This window comes from Elaeis guineensis, chromosome 2 (assembly GCF_000442705.2).
Source record: "Elaeis guineensis isolate ETL-2024a chromosome 2, EG11, whole genome shotgun sequence".
In the NCBI taxonomy this organism is placed as follows: domain Eukaryota; kingdom Viridiplantae; phylum Streptophyta; class Magnoliopsida; order Arecales; family Arecaceae; genus Elaeis; species Elaeis guineensis.
The window spans coordinates 99,750,038-99,772,016 of NC_025994.2; the positions used below are offsets into that span (position 1 = coordinate 99,750,038).

Below are 21,979 nucleotides of genomic sequence, written 5' to 3' on the forward strand. Positions count from 1 at the left end.
CGACCCAAATCCTATCCATTGTCATCCCTAGGTGAAACTAAGGAAAGTGATGCAGGGTCTTAATCGAATAGATGATGAAGAAAGAGGGGATCTTGGTGCAGTACTGGTTGACATTATAGTAGTTTGGACCATGTTCCGTATTTATTTTTTTGTTTATTTTTAATTTTCATAATGCTACTGAAAGTATGGTGCAGCGTTGCTTTCTTTAACCATATATGAATAAAATTTTTAACCAAAACAAGGGCAGAGGTACCTTATCAATGATGGTGGCTTAGATGCACGGGAAAGACTTTGATGGAAGTGATGATGAGAGGAGAGGATCGGGAATCTGGGGTGTGGTGGTGGAAAGAGGTGACGGGAAGAAAGTAAGGAATAGGATATTGTAAGAAGATATATAAGATGTATAAAAATTTCATTTATTTATATACCGTTTATTTTAGCATTATCTAATGACAAATTCTCCAACCCAGGGGACTCTGTGGGAAGAGCTCAGGTGAAAATTTATTCTGTTCTAATATTTTATCGCCAGAAAATCTGAAGATAATGTATTTTGGTGCCAGTGAACTAGTTTTAATATCACTATTATTTCAGTCAAAAAAAATATCACTATTACATTTGCGATAATATTGTGGATAATATTTCTTGAGGTTTTATTCCTTTTGCACTCGTTGTCACCCAAAATCTCATTATTGGTTCTTGTACTCCTTCACTTATCATTCTTGTTTGTGTAGGACATATATTCTTTTCTTTAAATCCATTGGCAGTGCGAATTATATTTGTATCTAGAAGCACTATTTTTTCTTTCTTACACCTGAATCTCTTAATCTTATCACTGTGAAACTGAGGAGAATTTGCTACTTTGAACATTTTTTTTCAATGAAATCCGCTAGTTAGATTTATAAAGATAATGAAAAAAGGCATATTGTATTCCCCCCACAAAAAAGGCATTTGAACAATTAAAATCATACTAAGATAGTTTGAACTCTGCTTGACTAATATATTTGTACAATGAGGTCCGTGAATTCCCCTATCCCCAAAAAAAACTCATGTCACAGATTTCTATCGACCTTCAATTGTAACTGTAATTTTATTGCTGGAAGACCAATTTCTTTCCATCAGAGGAGTTGCTATGTAGAAACCTGGCTTTTGAGGCTGAGGTAGCAGTGCACTTTCAGTGCCTAACATGAGCACCACCTCTGCCATTGTTGGTCTATCTTCACTCCCTTCTTGCACACACAAGAGAGCCACTTGGATACACTGTAATATTTTAGACTCCGGATATGCGCATCCCACTGCTTTATCAAGTATTTCCAAGCATCTACCTTCTGTCCATAGTCTCCATGCCTGTGATAATTCAGGTACGTTTAGAATGAACAACTAGAAGTAATATTTAGAATGATGACATTATTGCATCAAGTACTTACACGTCCTAAAAGGTTTACACGAGCTTCTCTTTGATTGATCATTCTATTCTTCTTACCACTTAAGATTTCTAACACTAGAACACCAAAGCTGAAGACATCTGATTTCACTGAAAAGATACCACCCATTGCATACTCCGGTGACATATATCCACTGCATGTCATTAGCAAAATTAGTTTATGCAACTAGGATATTGCACTCAGATTTATACTTTATGAGTTGATACACTTATGTACTTACTATGTCCCAACAACTCTATTTGTATTCTCTTCAATTTGGTCAACCTTAAAAATTCTTGCAGTACCGAAGTCTGAGATTTTTGGGTTCAGCTCCTCATCAAGAAGAATATTGCTGGCCTTCAAATCTCTGTGAATAATTTTCAACCTAGAGTCCTGGTGAAGGTAAAGTAGTCCTCGAGCAACTCCTAAGATGATGTTGAGGCGCTTTTGCCAGTCCAAAAATGCACGTCTTCTCCTATCTGGTCCAAAGTTACACTCCTTAGCTTGACAAATGTATTCTGAAATTCAACTAAGCTACTTGTTCTTTGCCTTTTTCCTTTGAGATAAGTCTACTACATATTTCAAATAAATATAATCTATCTTTTACCAATATTATACTCTTTTAATCCATGATTAACCTTATAATCATAAGTTGAATATTTAGCACATGGAAGAATTCCTTATGGGCTAATTCTTATACAAGATGAAATGAAATAGTTCTGCACCTTAGGTTATTAGCAACGATGTGAGATTGAGATTCTGCCCATTTCATTTCAGTAGGAGATCTAATACATAATGCTGAGATTAAGGGTAAAGGAAGTGCCAAGTTAGAGGAATCAGATTATCTACTGCCACCATCACCACCACCTCTGTTCATCTTTCAAAATAGCCAACTTGATTAACTAAAATGCATTATGTTGCAATTTCAGTCCCGACAATTCATACCATATACCCCTTTCTTTGAATGATAAAAATCTATATAGTGTCTGAAAAATCAGATAGATATTCTTCATGGCGGTCTTAGCTTAATTCGCAATTATTATATTTGAAAGAATTTAACCTGATATGCAAGAAGAATATATCCATTCTTATTGTTTGTCCATCTTAATTGTTAATCCATTGCCCCATCAATCCAGTCTTAGTTTTCTAAATTCCTGCATCATTGACCTACTCAGAAGACCTAAGCAGAAGTCTGAGTATACATGATGATCAACTAAGTCAAATATAGTCACTAAGCCTGCGAGATGTCCATCAAACATTGCATTGTATATAGAGCATAAAGTAGTCAAATGGTGCAAGGATAAAGGCCAAACCGAATATGAAACAGTCCAAACTTGTATTTTGCAAGTACTCATACACCAGCAATCGTTCCTCTCCTTCAATGCAGCAACCGAGAAGGCGAACAAGATTTCTGTGCTGAAGTTTAGCTATCACCAACACCTCATTTGTGAATTCATGGATGCCCTGCACAGAATCTTTGGACAACCTCTTGACAGCAATCTTTTCCCCATCGTCCAACTGACCCTGCTAATTGCTATATTTAGGTGAGTTCTACAATGCTCTTTTTTCTAAGAGTTTGTATCTTTGCATAACTATAGGATCAAATAGCAGTATGCCCTAGAGTCAAAAAAATTACCTTGTAAACAGGGCCAAATCCACCCTCTCCAAGTTTATTATCATCAGAGAAGTTGTTGGTGGCAGTTCTTATGGTATGTATATCAAATAAAGGTAACTCTAGTTCATTTCCTCTGCTTTCTGTATAGTGGGTAGTAATTGTCTTACCTAGCATGAAAAGTTTAGTATAACAAGATCAATTATGTGATATTCTTGAATTCAACTGTACTTGCATCTCTAGCCAAAAAGTTCCAAAACAAAAAGAAAAATAATACTTGTAAATAGAACAACAAAAATTTCATTCAAGACAGCAATTATTTTAATTGATTCACAAGTATGCATTCACATGGGTACAAATGTGGAATTCATGGTTGACAGAGTGCTAGATGTCAGGAGCTAAAGAATATACTAGGTAACAATCAGAGCTTAGCAAGGTCTGTTCTAGAAATGGTGCGTAGGTCGTTTAAAGCTTGTGGGTCACTCTGCACTGGAAAGAAAGCTGGAAGTCATGTCATGGTTCCGTAGAGATTATCGGATATATTGTAATTTTTTCCTTTATTAGCATCATTTATGGTAATAGATTGCAGGATCCCTATCTTTCCTTGTTACACACACACACACACACACACACACACGTGTATATGTACCTAATTAGCAGATTAATGATGAAACAATATTGAGGTAATAATGTAGTCATTGTCAATGTAGAACAACCCTGCAGAACATAATAAAAACAAATGCAACAAGCCATGCAAGTTTGTTTTTAAAATAATATGCCAAGAAAATGTAGATGGGTGGAGTTACCAACTACCAAGGGCAACAAATGTAGATGGGTAGAGTTACCAACTACCAAGGGCAACATGTGAAGAAATATATCAGAACTAGATACGTGAGTACAATATATTCGAGACAAAAGCATTTAATGCAATTGAAAATGCTTGTTTACATATGAGACCTCTCACTTGGAGAGATGGATACCAACTAGCTCAGTTACCAGCTGTTAGTGTTGAAGAACCACTGTATTGTTCTCTATCTTGGGCATAGTGTAAAATGAGGGGCCCCATTTACTCCACCAGAACCATGTTCATTGGGGAGACATTGAATTATGCTGTGGTGATGCAGTACATCATACCATATGTTTTCTTGCATAATATTGCTTTCTATATTTGCTTAAAACAAGTTTGAAAGTTTTCTCTGAGTTTCTTTTTGGTTTTGAGAATATATATTGTATTCATTTTTTATTTGAATAAAATTCTTCTCATAGTTACCTCTAAACCATTACCCGAATAGAGGTGACACCTAAAGATTTGCATCTGCCATCAATAGTGGTCGCAGAGCTTCAGCAGCCCTGGAAACCGATATGCACATGACTTGTCTTAGGCACTTTATGGATACCAAAAACTTGTTAGAGGATACCTAATGACCATTCGCACCTACAGCTTTCTTCCCTTGCGACACAATACACAAAAAAGCTAAACAAAGAATTATCTACAGAATGTAAACATAGATGGAGAATCATGAGAGAAATTAGTGTTTAATTATTTAACTAAAATTGTGCAAAGGCAGACTTTAAACATTAAGTTGTTAAATGGATGGAGGAAGATAACGAGAGAATTAGCAGCTTTCCACCATATTGATCTTTATTGCATCATTTTGTATCCCTATGGATCATTTACTGATCAATATGCTCACTTATTGTTATTTCTTGTCCACAACTTTTTCCTGAAGGGAGACACTCAACTGAACCTTTTTGTAGAACCTTAAACACACTTCCATTACAATTAGAGATGGCAATGCTTAACCTGTCTAACTTGATTTAATCTATTATAGGTCAGCCTGGATTACTTGTTTAATAAAATGGCCAAGCATGGGTCTGAATTTTTGATCTGTTTAATAAATAGGTTGGGTTTGGATAAACAGATTTTTGATCTATCTTGTACCCATATTTGATCCAATTCGGCCTGATTGGCGTCCCTAATTACAATGAGCTTGACATTTGCTCATATGTTTTGGTTCTAAAGAGAAAAATAGGAAAATAAAATTTCCATTCCTTGTTTAGCTTTTCTTAGACATCAATTCCAAGAAGGATTGTGATGCATCAAGGTATCCACAAAGTAAGTCTACTGAAACCAACTAGAGAATTAACATAGGAGTGAAATGCTTGTAATTTAACTACAATTGTTAGACATGGATAAAGTGGTCATTGGTGCCTTAAATTATCTAAAGAAAGCTATTTGGTGGACAGGACCAATACATTTCACTTCTAATGGACTCATGAAAGATGTCAACTTAATTATTCTATGTATTGCCAACCTGAATGAAATCATTTTACTTGTTAGCTTGAGCATTGAACGCTATTGTACTTCTCTATCAGGCATAAAATTATTTGATGGATTCTTAGTTCGAAATGTTGATGAAATCTGTTCTGAAAAATGTTGAAGAAATCAATGCTCATACTTGAAGTAAAATTCGTTAATATTGTACTATCGCTGGTATAAGTGACAGATCATGCCTGTTTGTGTAGGTAAAGGGGTAAGTACCTTGCTTACTTTTTCGGTTCTTCTTCCACAGAAGGTGAATAAAGCACACAGGTAGAAGAAACCCTGCCAGTGAAGAAATGATGATGACTATCAGCTTCTTTTTACCATAATTGTCCCTTCTATGACCTGCACAACAAATTTTTGGTATTAGGACTTCCACTTAGGGTACATTTCTTATGATATGGAATTTAAGTTATATATTTTGTTCTGCATTAACCTATCATATAAATGTGTTTTGTAACATGTATGTTCGAACTGGTATACTAGGTATATTTCCACTTTGTCATCAGAACATGTTCCTACATTCAGCGTACTGAGAGTCACAAACTTAACAGAACTATATCACCTAGTCACATTCACCTTAAACCATATAAAGTAAGTATTATGGTTATTTTGACAAAACCAACAAGATATGTTCGGAGGTCTATGATAATTCTTTTAGTTATCTACCTCCCTTTCAACCCAACAGTCATATCCAGCTGCCAGAAAGTTCCAAATGTAGTCAATATATGTACTGGTATATTCCTAACCTAACTCGCACCTTTTCCTTGCCCTCTCAGGAAATAATCGTTACCTAATTCAGAAGATGCAAGCCGAATGTATAGATTCTCCCCTCCTTCGGTGAACACTCTGATATCTACCAGATCTCCGGTCCATGTTATGCACCCGCTCCCTCCACTAATAGCATAGGCACTGCAAGAGCAGTTCTTCAGGCACCAGTCCTTGCACTCTTCCAGATTTTTGCTGCTGTGCGCGGTGGCATTTGATGTATCAGGCAACTTCACTTGTTCCAGCCCGAAGAAACCATCCGATGAACAATTCAAAGCTATTCTCCTGGCACAGCCATCAGCATTGTCTCTCATTGTCCAATTTTGAGGAGACTTGGGAGTGAATCCCCTCAAGCAATCACAGGCCGGTGAGTAGCTTGTACTGCATACGCCGTTAGCTCCACAATTGGCATACTCGTCGCACGGGTCTTTCGGAAGCCACCAGTAAAAGTCCCATGCAAGGTTTGATTTATACCGCACCAAACGCTGAACCGTTCCAGTCTCGTTCAGCAAGAGACGAGACAGAATAGAATTGTCGAGTACTTCGAAGGTATAGGTGGCCTCATACTCATTGCCAGTTAGAATAAACCTGAACATGTTATTTTTTTTCATCTCTGGAATGCCACCAAATCCACGTCCATTCCAAGGTCCGGTGCGATATACTATTTGGACAGATCCTCTCCATAAGAAAAGCTCCGGTACTGCATTGATGTGTAGCTTGTAGGAGTAGTCCCCTGGAGAAGGGTCAGAGGAACTCTTCCATGACGTGAGATGCCTGTCAACATTGGTTCTTAAATCCCGTTCAAGCTTCATGCCTGGCAGAAGTGTGTCACTTGGATGATCAAAGCTCTGCCACAATAAATTCTTCGAAGTTCCTTCAATCAGGACAAGATTTCCCGAGTCTAGGAGCTTTACAACAGGATTAATTGCATTTGACGTGCCTGTCGACCAAAAAACATATCCGGTGCTGTTTAGAAGTACTAGATTTCCATCACCTGTGAGATTGAGAACCCCCATGGAGCCATTGAGGGGAGAGATTCTATTGGCAACCCACGCAACTGTTTTATCTGGAGTGCCTCTGTAATGTATCCCCAAATATCGATTATTCGGGTCGCCGGGGCTGAAGAAGCCCAGTTCGAAGGTCCCATCTGACGAGATTAAGATTTGTCCATCTACAATGGATTTGGTTGGTGTCATTGTATCTCCTACAATGGATACAGTGAAGAGATTAAAGGAAAGAGATTAAGGTTTCCATTATTTGATTTAGAAAATGAAACGAGATTATGAGAACGAAAATATGATTAGTACGTCAAGTTTTCGCATGCTGAAACCCATTTTCAGCCACCGGCATTTATTAGGAAAGAGAATGTACATCGACTAGGAAAAGATATTTCATTTACTAAAACAAAGGAGTTTTAGCCGCTAAGACGGTAAGACTCCAATGTTGCTTGGAAAGTCCTCAATCGTAGGGGTCCTGCTCCTCCACACCTATACTCATGTAAAATGGCCCGTCAAGCACGACTCGGTTACTGAGACCGTGGAGTCAAGGAAAGACTACCTGAAGTCATGCACCTTGTCTTTATTGATAATTTTCTAAAATAAAAGGTAAACTTGAATTATGCATGTAAATTTTCTTGTGTATTACCTTTATCTAATGCACCAGCTTACAAGCTATAAATCTGAAATCTTCACCGGGTCTTTGATTATGATGACGGATATACCACGCCCATTCCCTTCTTATATTTCTTACCTAATTTTGTTAGACATGCTTCGAATTGAGAATTAAGAATTTCTTCATCAAGACTTGAAAATCAGTACTTCATTCAACGGTAGCTAAGGAATAAGGGTCCTATAACAGATTAACATCTGAGTTAAATAATTGTGACAGTATTTTGAAATATGTTATAATCGTTTCTTGTTTTGGATTATGTTATTTTTATAATAGTTCTAGTGATTTTGTTGTGAGATCATACAAGGAGAAGAAAGAATTTTCTCAACCTGCTCAATCCGAATATCACAAAAAAAAAATGAGAAGATTGAAAAATTATAATCGAAAACTAAGCTACACAATATTTACTTATAATGGTAAGATCCGTTCTTGCATGGTTTGGATCAGATTCCTCTTCTTAATTATTTTTTCTAAAATAGATTTGATTTGTTGAAACAAACTTGAAAACACTAAAATTCTTTAGGAGGTAGATCTCACTTCTTTATCAATTTTGCCTTCTATCACTTCATCTGATTCATTGTAGATTGAAAAATACATTCGGTCAAATTTCTACTTCAAAAAAAAAAAAAAACTTTTGGTTTGATCAGGCTATTTCAAGATCTAAATGATAGAATTTAGGACTAATCGTTAGAGCAATGTCTCTCAAAGAGCAGAGCATCATGTCATAGATTTTGAAAAGCTATTCAATTTTTTTTAAAAAATATTTTAATCATGTTAGGATTTGATGCCTCGAGATTCAGCCCACATTGAGCCCACAGCGAGGTTCGTGGCAAAAAACGGAGTCCAACGAGACCAAGATCACCTGAAACGGAGCTCGGATGGAGGACATACGAGCTTTTGAAGTCGGCACGAGAATCGAGACGGTGAAGGACCGTCGGCGGGCGGCAGCGGCGCGGCCGCAGGCGGCGGCGCACGGGACGTGCGTCCCAGGCCCACGCAGGATGCGCGACCCAGGCCCAGGCCCACGCGGGATGCGCGACCCAAGCCTGCGCGGGATGCGCGACCCAGGCCCGCGCGGGACGCGCGACCCAAGCCCGCGGCCCCTTTACCCCGGTCCACCGTGGACCGGGCGGTCCACGACGGGGCCTGTGGACCGCATGGGCATTTTTCACGCATTTCTCGCAGTCCACGGCACTATTCCGTAGACCGGAGCACGATCTAAGGGCCCAGGGGGCTCCCGGTCTTGATCCGACGGTCTGGGACGTTGATTTGGCTTGTTTAGGACTCTTGAACCTAATCTAATTAGTTTTTAAACCCTATTTAACCCTTTAAAAGGGCTCTGTGACGAACAGAGAGAATTGGGGTTGGGTTTTCTCGCTGCCGTACGAACCAGAGGAGAGAGAGAGGTGTGAGGCTGCTGTGAGAGAAGGAGCAGGAGGCTCCTGGACAGCGGTCGCCAGGCTCTTCAGGGGTTCAGGGGGGTCTCCAATAGAGAGAGAGCTTTTGTGAGGGAAACTTCAAGTGAGAGAGAATTGGGTGTACAAGGGTTGAGGGTGAGGTCTCCTCTTGTAAAATTTTCTTTTCATAGTGAAGTTTGCATGCCCCGTGGAGGCGAGCCCTTTTGTGGCTGATCCACGTATTTTGATTGTTTTTCTTTTGTTTTGTTTCTTCTTTCTTCCTGCTGCATCGCGTGGTACTGAAAAGATCTTGGGAGGTGGTGTCCTGGCCAGACATCCACCCAACAAGTGGTATCAGAGCAAGGTGGTACAAGGACGCAGATTGCAGTGGTGGTGAGCAAGACTGAAGATGGAGAAAATAGGAACAATCAAGATGGAGATCAACAAGTTCGATGGTAAGAGTAATTTCTCCTTGTGGCAGGCAAGGGTGAAGGATGTGCTCATCCAACAGGGGTTGATCGATGCTCTCTTGTGCGATGAGAAGCCGACCACCATGGAGATGCGGTATTGAAAACGGCTACAGATGCAGGCGGTGAGTACCATCCGCATGTACCTGGTGGATGAGATGGTGATCCATGTGCTGAGCGAGACTTTCCCGACGGTGCTGTGGTCGAAGTTCGAGGAGTTGTACATGGCGAAGTCTCTCACCAACACACTTTTTCTCTGGAGGCAGTTTTACCAACTGTGGATGACTGAGGGACAGAGTGTGCAGGAGCATTTGAGCCACTTCCAGAAGATCCTCACCGACCTTCTCAGCGTTGGCGAGAACGTTGAGGAGAAGACCAGGACGCTGGTTTTGCTGGCTTCGCTTTCCCCTTCGTACGAGTCTTTGGTGACTGCTCTTCTAGTGGGGAAGAGCACTATCAAGATGGACGAGGTCACCGCGGCGATACTCCAGAATGAGGTTCTCAGGAGGGAGAACCCAACTTCGAGCTCAGGTGGTGGTAGCTCAGCTTTGGTGGCTTCTGGAGGAGCAGGAGGTGGTAGACGGAGCGATAGGAGATCGCAACGAGGGCGATCCAAGTCCAGGAGGGACTTGAGCAAAACCAGGTGTTACTGGTGTGAAGAGTTGGGGCATCTAGCCAGAGATTGTCCTCAACTGAAAAATTAGACGGTGACTGCTGTAGCGACGGCCGGCAGCGATTCAGATGGAGATGTCCTGGAGATATCTGACGAGGTATCTACTTCTTCCCAGTAGTGGATATTAGATTCTGCATGCCCCTATCATGTGTGTTGCAGAGAGGAGCAGTTTGACTCCCTGGAGAACAGTGAGGGCACTGTATTCTGCCGGATCGATCGAGCTGTGCGATCAGAGGCATTAGGATGGTCAGCTGGAGGACACATGATGGTGCAGTGAGGAGATTCGGGGAGGTCCGATACATACTCGATTTCAGACGGAATCTTATCTCACTTAGCAGACTGGATTCGAGAGGCTACAGGACGGTAGCTGCTGGAGGAATCCTGAGGGTGCTACGCGGCGATAGGATTATGCTGGAGGGAAAGAAGGGGAGCAGAGAACATTATTACCTGGCAGGGAGCCCAGTGTGAGGTGGAGCTTCGGGAGCCAGGTGGAGCCCAGAGCGAGGTGGAGCTCCAGGAAGCGGATCGGGCACGAGACAGGAGACTCGGGAGGACGAGAGGCGACGTCGCAAGGTGAGATTCCTATTGCCGCAGGACGATGCCCCGAGCAGGTCTCAGATCAGGAGGAGCACATCATACGACGGAGATGGGATCGAGCAGCCTGACTCGACTCCCATGTTTGCCCATCCATGATCAGCAGACGATTGCCCCAGGGCATGGGGGCGAGGAGATCTAGAAGCTCTCAAAGTTTGGAGGAGGCCGAATATCGAGTCGAGGTGGAGATTGTTAGGATTTGACGTCTCAAGTTTCAGTCCATATTGAGTCCACAGCGAGGTTCGCGGCGAAAAACGGAGTCCAACGAGACCAAGATCACCTGAAATGGAGCTCGGATGGAGGAGATACGAGCTTTTGAAGTCGGCACGAGAATCGAGGCGGTGGAGGACCGCCGGCGACCGGCGGTGGGTGGCGGCGCGCGGGATGCGCGACCCAGGCCTGTGCGGGACGCGTGACCCAGGCCCACGCAGAACGCGCGACCCAGGCCCGCATGGGACGCGCGACCCAGGCCCAGGCCCACGCGAGACGCGCGACCCAGGCCCGCGGCCCCTTTGCCCTGGTCCACCATGGACTGGGCGGTCCACGGCGGGGCCTGTGGACCGCGTGGGCGTTTCTCACGCGTTTCTCGTGGTCCACGATACTATTTCATGGACCGGAGCGCAATCTAAGGACCCAGGGAGCTTCCGGTCTTGATCCGACGGTCTGGGACGTTGATTTGGCTTGTTTAGGACTCTTAAACCTAATCTAATTAGGTTTTAAACCCTGTTTAACCCTTTAAAAGGGCTCTGTGACGAACAGAGAGAATTGGGGTTGGGTTTTCTTGCTGCCGTACGAACCAGAGGAGAGAGAGAGAGGCGTGAGGCTGCTGTGAGAGAAGGAGCAGGAGGCTCCTGGACAGCGGTCGCCAGACTTTTCAGGGGTTCAGGGGGTCTCCAAGAGAGAGAGAGCTTTTGTGAGGGGAACTTCAGGTGAGAGAGAATTGGGTGTACAAGGGTTGAGGGTGAGGTCTCCTCTTGTAAAATTTTCTTTTCATAGTGAAGTTTGCATGCTCCGTGGAGGCGAGCCCTTTTGTGGCTGATCCACGTATTTTGATTGTTTTTCTTTTGTTTTATTTCTTCTTTCTTCCTGCTGCATCGCGTGGTACTGAAAAGATCTTGGGTGGTGGTGTCCTGGCCAGACATCCACCCAACAAATCAGATGTCATATGATTAAATTATGCCTATCAAAAATTTGGCTCATAACTCGGCTTCACGTTGTGATAGATCTTGCTCTTAAACGTTCGGCCTTATCCATGGTAGTCAAAATGATAGCTTGTGTATCTTTTTTTTAGAAAAACCACCAAGTGTTGAACTTATAAATTTTTGTGAACAAATAACACTTATAGCCAACTCTATGAAATATGCTAGAAAACTTGGGTAGAGCTGCAAGAAGAGCCCATAGACTGATAAGGGAATCAATTCTGAAGAATTAGATGACTAGATTCTAGTTTCAGACATGTAGAAAGAACAAAAACAAGGGATATCCTAAGCTGTGCTTTCTTTGCATCAAGCGAAAAAAAAAAGGGGGAAAAACTGTGCTTTCTGCATCAATGGAAGCGGGGGAACAATAAGCTCTGGATAGACACTAGCATTCATACCTGGCTGGCCATGAACCAGGATTGTAGCTGCCGAGAATCCAAGCAATAGAAACCATTCCAACAATGCCATCTCTCCTTTTGCTTCGTGGCACTTAGAAAGTCTCATCTATTAGTACCATTTGTGTTATGCTAAGCCATCGCCTTCACGGGAGGGAGAAATTATTGCATGGACCACGACTTTGGAGAATAGTAGATAACGCACAATGAGTTTTGATCATTTAAAGCCTCACGATTTTGTTCTTTAAAAGGCACCTCACGTTGAGAGAGAAGATTCCAATCTATATAAACTATATTTTCTCTTGACTCATAATCGATGTAGGACTAAAAAAGCTCTCTCTACACCACAATAAGTCTCAAGCAAGTCTCTTTAGATGGATCTTTAAATATGGAATAAGAATTGGGGCTTTCCACCCTTGACCGTAGTCTACAATTCTACACACGGGAATGGAAAGCTGCAATCATTTTCCGTAAGTACCAGATTTCTCTTAGCGAGAAGATGGGAGTATTCGTCGCATCGGAGGCGGCCATAACGGAGATCACCGTAGTGCCAAAGTTGTACACGTAATATGAAGCACGGGTGTCAAGAACGTCATAGCCAATAAATGGGCTTGTATTCTGACAGTCTTAACTAATACACACACACATAAGAAGTCGGTTATTGTGCCGTATTCATAGATATAGTCTCTAGAAAAGTTTTTTTCCTACTGATTAGTTATGTGGTCTTTTGTTTTTATCTTTTCAAGCCAGGATTATCAAACCGAGCAACTATTTATTGAAAATATGGTAGATATCTGAGCAGTCTTTCCGGTTGATCAGTGCACTCACGCTTGTTAATCATCTTGTCCCTCTGTTTCTCTTCAGGAACAATGCATTTTCTGAAGGCCGAAGCTGTGAATTATAGAAAAGCCGGTTATATAAATCTTGCTGGCTAGAAATAAAGTCTTTTCTTTTGATAAATTTGCTCCCATAATCCGATTTATCATTTCTGGTGCATCTTTACTTTCGTTTATTATTTCTGTGCTCCTTTTCTGTTCGTGAGAACAATTACCGGGCCCATCTTTTGCTAGAAGGTACATAAAAAGTAAGTCTTTTACAATCGGACCGGACGGTGAACCGGCAAGTTGGCTTGGTTACCAGGGCAATCGGTCCTTGGATGCCGCTCTTAGGATGCTGGCCAGGACATTTTTTGACGAGCAATGGTACCGTCTCAAATTTCATCTCCACTTCTTAAAAGCTGGATAAAATAGATTTATCGTTTCAGACTAAAAATCAATCAAAATCTACCAAAATAACACCAGGGGATTATCAAATCCTTCCAATAAGAATTTTTTTTAAAGAATTATCAAACAATTTTCAGCCAGGAGATTTCTTTTTTTTTTTTTTAAGAATTGGTAGGAGAGTTGGACCAATTTTCTTATTAGAATTAGGGTCATTTTTATCCTCAAATTTTAGTCCAACATCACTGTTTGAAATGCTTTTGGAAACTCATCCTCAAGAATTAATGGACCTAACATTATTAAGTTGGATGGTAATTTAACAAGTAGGAGTGATTTAGAATCATTGAGATATCACCAAATATAGTGATCTTGACACCTCCACTTGCACTAGTGTTGATGTAACGGTTATTGCTCTAGACCACGTACGTTATCAGCAGTTTTCAACATTCTACATTGAAAGCTGTCCTTGTGTTTGGTTTCATTTGCCAAACTTTGAAGTTTTCAACCTTTTGAGTTGTGGGACACCATGGACCGAGTCCAAGATAGCGTGTATAGCCACATATTTTCTATGACCTATTACAGGTCTGGCTGCAGGAGAGGCGCAAGATGGTAGTCAAAGACTTTCTTCCCATTCAGGACAAGGACTAATGGAGTTTGATAATGAAATTCAGACCATAGCAAAGCTTCAGCATAGTTATTACTTGGTCATGAGGCTGCCAGGAGTCCAACCCACGTAATGAAGTGTATGGATTGCAACCGAAAGAATATTCTTAACCAAAGAAGGCTGGAATTAATCATGCTTTTTAGAGATTGACTTAGTTTTATTTGAACTAGGATGAGGAATCCGATCCGAATTATTAAAGGACGGATATCTTCTAGAAATTAAAAAGTTCTTCTTGAAAATAGAAAGAGGAATTCTAGTCAAATTGTGCAAGAAAGGACTTCATTGTTATAAATAGAGGCTATATATCTCAGTTTATATAGAAAATCAATAAAAAAAAAAAAGACTTAAGTTGTACTTTCAAAAATCTTCTCTTCTTCTACTTTCTTTACTTTTATGAGATTCAAGTTGAATAAGTTGAGAAATATCTCCCTTCTCAATGAGGGCCTTAATTCATAGTTTGGATATGCAAGCAATACAAGCAATCAGGAGAAATGCTATCTGTGCTTCAAGTACATCAAAGGATAAATGTGAAGATAGTTGCTGGTTCTTCCTTGATGGATGATGAGATGAAGTGATGTCTCATACAATTAGAGGAGAAGATTGCCCGACTCATTAAAATCATCTTCAGATTGATGATACCTTCAATGCAAGCACAAATTATGAAGCTATTTTCTATGTTTAGCAACGAAGATCCTCTATCCAGTGAGGAGGATAAGCAATATAGAGATATAAAAGATCTTACTACAAGAAAATAGGGTTTTATGATGGAATTATTTACTACAAAAATATTTTTATCATAAATACCTGTATTTACGATAAAAAAATATTTTCATAGCAAATAATATATTATTTATGATAAAAAATATTTTTTATTGTAAATAATAGAGTATTTGCAATGAAAAAAATATTTTCATAGCAAATATAAATTATTTGTAATTAAAAATTTTGATCACAAATAATTGATGAAAAATCAAAAATTTTAAAAAATAAATGATAGATTATTTGCAATAAAAATTTTTAGTCGCAAATAAGCTATATTTATGATGAAAATTTATTTTTCATCATAAATACTAAATTATTTTTGATGAAAAATTTTTATCATAAATAATCAATGAAAAATTAAAATTTTAAAAAAATAAATGATAGATTATTTATGATGAAAATATTTCATCATAAATAATTTTTTTACGATGTAAAATTTATTTTTTTTGCAAATACTAATTTATTGTGATGAAAATTTTTTATCATAAATAATCAATAAAAAATCAAAAATTATTAAAAAAATAAATGATAGATTATTGGGGATGAAAAAAAATTTTTGCCAACTTTTGCCCTGCTTCTTTTTTTCTACCGACTTTTGTCCTTTTATTATACTAACATTCTCTTCAACCAACTGCAAATTTCGGACTTGCAACTCTCCAAACTTCTTTTTCCACTCATCTCGATCATCTCTTATCCTTTTTTTTTTGTACTAACTCTTAAATTTTAAGAGTTTTTGGATCGTTAGGCTTACTCAGAAAAAAAAATATTGATTCGAGCGCAGCAAAAATTGAAGGGATGAACAATTGATGGATGCTATATTTTCATCACTAATGTCCAATTATTTGTGATGAAAAATTTAGGATCGACCTAATCAGATTGATTCAAATTGGGCCACGAATCAATCTGACTCATTTGCACTTCGAAGATCGTGAGCATCAAACAGCATGGATCTCGTATTGCATCAAATGACATGCATACCACTTCACATCAAACGATCTAAAAATTGTTAAAATTTCTATACTCTTTGCATCACATCGAAATTCTTGTCGTCTTCGTTCATAATTATAATATAGGTGGCATACATCTGCACCTGTCCATCATGTGCTATGCGAGTCCGCATGCACGTGGTGCATCAAACGACATGCACACGCTCCATGCATCGAACAAAAATTTATTTATGATGAGAAAATTATTTTTGGATAAAATTTATTTTAGAAAGAAATAATTTTTGGATAATTTTTTTTATAGAAAGTATTTGCGACGTAAAAATATTTTTCGTCACTAATTTTTTGGTTAAATTTTTTTAGAGAAAAAAATTTTTAAGAAATTTTTCTTTTATCAAGAATTATTAGCGATGATCACAAACTAATTTTTTATAAAATTTTTTGATTAAATTTTTTTAGATGAAAAAATTTTTAGAGGAAAATTTTTTTTTGACAGGAATTATTAATGATGAAAAAATATGTTGCATCGCTAATAGTGCTTATTAGTGATGAAAATTTGTTTTTCATCACAAAGTAATTTTTTTATGGAATTTTTTTTGTTAAATTTTTTTAAAGAAAATAATTTTTAGAGGAAAAAAATTGATAGAAATTATTAGTGATGAAAATAGAATATTCATCACTAATAATAGTTTTTAGCGATGAAAATAACCTTGCATCGCTAAAGTTAAAAAAAATCAGATTTTTTTCGGTCACTTCTGTCTACCTCTCTTGGATCCCATGAAATCCTCCTCTCTTCCCAGAAAGCTGGGGCCCCTCCCCATCGCTCGTGCTTTCCCTCTCTCCCTCTCTCTCTCTCTCCTATCGAAATCCCACTCCCTCGACTCTCTCCCTCTCTCCCTCCCTCTCTCACCATATGTCAATCCTCACCATCGAAACCATCTCCCGTGCGCCATGTCTCCACACCATTGTTGCCGACAAAGGTAAGACCGGTTCTCTTTTATTTATTTTCATTTCATCTAGCTAGAGAGGAGGGGTCGGCGTGGGGAGGAGGGAGGGGGAGGGGTGGCAGGCACCGTCGGGCGGTGGTGGGGTGCAGGCGCAGGAGCCAAGGGAGGGGTGGGTTGCGGGGGGCATGGAGTGCAAGCACGGGGCCTGAGGGTCGGGGGTGCGTAGGGACCCGATGCTGATAAGGACCTCCATCTGTAGGAATCACAGCAGCTCTGATGTTGTAAATGGGAAAGGTCTGAGGGCACTGGAGAAGAGGAGGATTTTCTATTTCCACCAAATAAGGGAGGGAGAAGGGGGTTTGGTTTTTTTATTTATCTTTTTGTTTCTTTGTTTTGTGATGGGTCTACACAGTTGCCTCCGTGAGAAGCCACGGGTCACAAAAAAAGGCCAATGTAGGGAGGAAGAGGGTGTGATCGATGAGTTGTATGATTTAGCATATGACTTTGATCGAAGGATTAATCACTAAGCATCATGTATCATTGAAGGAGTAAGATTTCATATAAGAGAGCTTGAGATGCAAAGATGGATCCAAAATAGTGAGATTGCTATGATAGGATATGAAGGAGAAGAGGAGATTGAATATCTTGGTGTATTAATAGATATTATAGAACTGAAGTATGGATCCAATAATTTGATATTCTTGTTTCAATGTAAATGATGAGATATTAGCAATAAGAAGATCGGTATTCATATCGATCCACACTTTATCAGTATAAATTTTACATGAACATAGTATTCAGAGTGAGCTATATATATTAGCAACTCAAGCGAAACTAGTAATATATTTGAAAGAACCAAAATATTGAGATGATTGGCATGTCGTACAAAGAATAATATCTAGAGACGTATATAACATATCAATCGGACTAGAGATGAATGAAAATTCAGATCTACATAAAAAGAAAGCTTTTTAAGATGAAGAACAAATATTGATCGAGCTCCTTATTGACGAAGAACTTGTGACAACTCCTTTGAATAGGACTGATCTACCATCCAATGAAGTTGAAGCTAGTTTTGTATTTAATCTTGATAATTCGGAGGATGATGATCAGTTCATAAATAATGATGAGATAGAAAACGATACATTAGTCGATTATTGTGATTCGGAAGAGGACCTACAAATTGAGGAGGATATGGATATTGATGAGCAGATCTATATTCTTTATTAAATTTTTTCTTGCAATAATGATATGCAATACAATTCTATTCATTAGTATTTATGTATTTTTCACTATTATTATTTATTATTATATTCATTTATATGTCAAGTTAGTTATATGTAAAATTTAAGCATTGCAAGTATGGCACTAGGAGGGAGATGACCACGTTCGGTTTCCAGCCTACCCTTGAGGATAAGCCTTCCCCCATTTCCACTACCACACCATCGGAGCTGCTAGAGGGTGCTATAGAGATGGGTCTGAGTAGTATTTTAATATTTTTTATATAATAAAATTTAATTTTAATTATATCTATTAGGTTTATAGGTAGCTATCATACTAATGATTTATTCATTATTATTTTAGGCCATTCTCTATAGGTGGTGAGGCAAGGATGAGATTCGTCAAAGAACCTCATCCTGGAGCATTGGAGACACAAGCATGAGGGACATCGTCTCTGTATCGAGATTTTGTCCACCTTCACCACACCCATTAGGGGATGGTGCGAGCTATGACAGACTGAGCTGGGCATCATATGCTGTAGCTATGGCCTTGTGATGCTCTTTGATTGACATCACGTTACACCGACTCAAAGAGAGATCTTCTATAGCCACTTAGAGGTAAAATAATATTTAGTAAAATATTTAATTAGCATTGTATTCTTATAATATTTGTTATTGGCTGGCTATATTTGAAATTATTGATTTCGAGCATGATTACATACGGCAAGCTGTGGATGATCATTTATGCTCACATTTCAAGGATTACCGACATCGTATTCATCACCATTGGTATACTATAGTGCAAGACCAGGGGGTGGAGGCAGTGCGGTAGCAGCTATATGACAGCATCAGTATCGAGGACTGGACTATCATATGCCGTAGGTACGAGGATCCGACATATCAAGTTAAGCATTCAAATTTTTTTTAGAATTTAATATTGAATATTTTATTCTTAAATTTAATTAATTACTTTCTAATTTGATTGTTAACTATACAAGATCAATGTGTCTGAAATGTCGTGAATTAGATGAGATAAATCATCTTGTACTATAGGGATTCAAGGTCATTCGCTCGCTACATAGAGTAGATGGTAAGTAATTTCTATTTAACATATTTTAACTCTTTAACTATTTAAAATTTTTTATTAATTATTTTTAAATTATAGAAAGATATAGAGAGTGACAAGTTTTCTGATAGGATCGAGATCTACCAGCGAACCCACCAGCGACAATCAGAGAAGTAGACGGTGGGGAGCCAAGAGCTTTATGTAAGTTTTTTCAACTATTTTTTTATTAGTATTTTGATTTTCAGTACCAACTTAGAATAACTATAACTTTAACTTTCATGATCATATGATAGAAATTAGATCCCAGCCTACCCTTGAGGGCTCAATCGCACCCACAGATGATGAGATTTGTGATCAGGTATTTGGTATGAGATTCTATTATATTAGAAGACTAGAGCATAGGATCAGAGCTCTCCCATCCTCATTCTCATCCAAGACTGACGTCTATGTTACCTGTAATGTCCGACTCATAGAGATACAAAGACAGATTGCTGAGAATTGACAACGAGCTGATGAGTTGGCTGTACACGTCGACTCGTACCAATTATTTCAGACGTAGATGATGGTAGATGGCATAGATGGAGCTGATGATGGAGCTGACAAGGTAGTAGCAGGCCAATCTATCGTACTCCATCAGGGTTGGAAGTGGGCCAGGTCGGATTGGGCCAGACCCCAGTTCGAGCCCAGTCTGAAATTTTTTATCAAGCTTCGGGCCGAGCTTAGGTCCAAAAATTTTTAAAAGACCCAGGCCCAAGCCCGGCCCAAACAGATTGAGCCAGCCCACCACCAACATCACTCCCGACTCGCTATTAAAATTTTAAAAAAAAAATTTAAAGCCCTATAAGCCCTAACCCATTCTGATGGCTAGTCACAACGATGACGATGCTCGCTAGGTCTCTGACGACGACGACGACCTCTTGGCTCCTGGAACTCGAGCTTGGCCTGGGTGGCACCATCGATTTCAATGAAGATGATGCCCGTCTCAAGGGTGTGGGCATAGGCGGTGAGGAGCCAGGCGGCAGCAACTGCAGTCGAGACTGACATGGACGGTGAGACCAGCCATAGGCCTTGCCGACACCGTCGAAGAGATTGTTGGACTCTCTGAGAGAGGTTGAGGTAGTCAAGGGACACTAGGCAGTGGGGCTTGGATGCGGTGATCGGAGGGAGATGGGGGCTTGGGAGCGACAGTCGAGGCTCGAGAGAGCGGCGGTTGGAGGGAGACGGGGGATTGGGAGTGACAGTCAAGGCCCGAGGGAGCGACGATCTAGGGGAGAATAGGCACAATGGAGGCAGACCTATGGAAAGGAGAGCACCTGCAGGAGATTGGAGGGGGGAGCCCAATGCCGCTAAAGATCGAGAGGAGAGCAATGGTGGAGACTGACGACCGACAGGAGAACAGAGAGGATCGAAAGTGAGGATGGCAATGATCGACGGATTGGGCCAGGGCTCTTTGAGATGAGACCTCGATGGGAAATATTGGGACTTGAAAGGAATCAAGGGAGATTGAAGGATGGAATAAAGCCTTAAAATTTGGACTCATAATTGGGCTAAAATTCAGACTCGAGTCCAAGTTGGGTTCGAGCCGGCCAAAGGTAGGCCCGAGCCCGGCCCGAAAGTAAAATGGGCCATCTTTTTTTGGCCCGAACACGGCCTAAATGGTTTCAAGCTGAACCCAAAATCCAGCCTGAAGTCAATCCGACCTGATGGGCTTTGAGCTGGCTCGAGCCCACTTCCAGCCTTATACTCCATCCATTCTCCTTCTCCAAATGCGGATGCTTAACGACCGATAGCTTATTTTTATTTTTTTTATTTTTATTTTGGATCTTTTATAATTATTAAATTTATTTTTCTATAATGATATTTTAATATAATAAAATAATTAAATTTATTTATAGATTTATTATGTGAATTTTTTATTATAATTTTATATATTATAAATATAAAATATAAAAAATATAAATTAAATATATATATTTATAAATTATTTTTTAAAAAATATTATATTTTAGTTAATGATAGAATTATTTGCAATGGAATATCCATCATAAATAAACTTATTTGCGATGAAACATTTCCATCATAAATAATTTATTTTTGAAAAAAATTAAAAATCCTTTTTAAAATTATTTATGATCAAATATTTTCATTAAAAATAATATTTTTTTATGATATAAATATTTATGATATAAATTTTTCATCATAAATAATTTATTTTATATTTTAAAAAATTTAAAGTGTATTTATAAATTATTTACAATAGAAAATTTTGGTCACAAATAACCTTATTAGAGATGAAAATAAATTGATCATAATATTTTTATTTATGACATAAATTTACATCATAAATAATTTATTCAAATAATTTAAAAAATAAAAAAATTGACTAAAATATTTCATTACAAAAAATATTATTAGCGATAAAAATTTTTATTCTATCGTAAAATATTATCTGTGAATCTATTTTTAGCGACTAATTATTAGCAATAAAATTTTCATCATAAATAATTTTTTACAATAAAAATTTATATTTGCGATGCTTTTTTTACGTCACAAATATCTTTTTTTATTATAGTATCTCTCTCTTCAACTATTTAACGTTGAAGCTTGAATTGAGATCCTCATAAAGATAGAATCGTTGA

General features: G+C 38.9%; 1 protein-coding gene and 1 long non-coding RNA gene across 4 annotated transcripts in view; one reads left to right on the forward strand and one right to left on the reverse strand.

Moving 5' to 3' along the window:
- Positions 1 to 21,979, forward strand: part of LOC105049635 (uncharacterized) — a 126,149-nt gene that overhangs the window by 58,810 nt on the left and 45,360 nt on the right. The window lies entirely within an intron of this gene.
- LOC140855742 (G-type lectin S-receptor-like serine/threonine-protein kinase At4g27290) lies at positions 948 to 12,643 on the reverse strand. 2 transcript variants are annotated; one of them, XM_073252363.1, is made up of 8 exons: positions 12,521 to 12,643; positions 6,150 to 7,328; positions 5,585 to 5,701; positions 3,058 to 3,203; positions 2,735 to 2,945; positions 1,663 to 1,900; positions 1,425 to 1,575; positions 948 to 1,344 (listed from the first exon to the last, which is right to left on the reverse strand). In XM_073252363.1, the coding sequence occupies exons 1-8, from the start codon at positions 12,624 to 12,626 to the stop codon at positions 1,060 to 1,062; spliced, it is 2,433 nt and encodes an 810-aa protein (XP_073108464.1). In that variant the 5' UTR covers positions 12,627 to 12,643; the 3' UTR covers positions 948 to 1,059. The 2 variants fall into 2 exon arrangements, with proteins under 2 accessions (XP_073108464.1, XP_073108463.1); XM_073252362.1 differs by having other exon boundaries at positions 5,576 to 5,701.

Coding starts and splice junctions, on each gene's coding strand:
- LOC140855742 (XM_073252362.1), bottom strand. CDS start 12,626: ATGAGACTTTCTAAGTGCCACGAAGCAAAAGGAGAGATGGCATTGTTG. Junction 7,329..12,520: donor CCTGGTTCATGGCCAGCCAG/GTATGAATGCTA, acceptor TATCCATTGTAG/GAGATACAATGACACCAACC. Junction 1,345..1,424: donor GTGTAAACCTTTTAGGACGT/GTAAGTACTTGA, acceptor GAATTATCACAG/GCATGGAGACTATGGACAGA.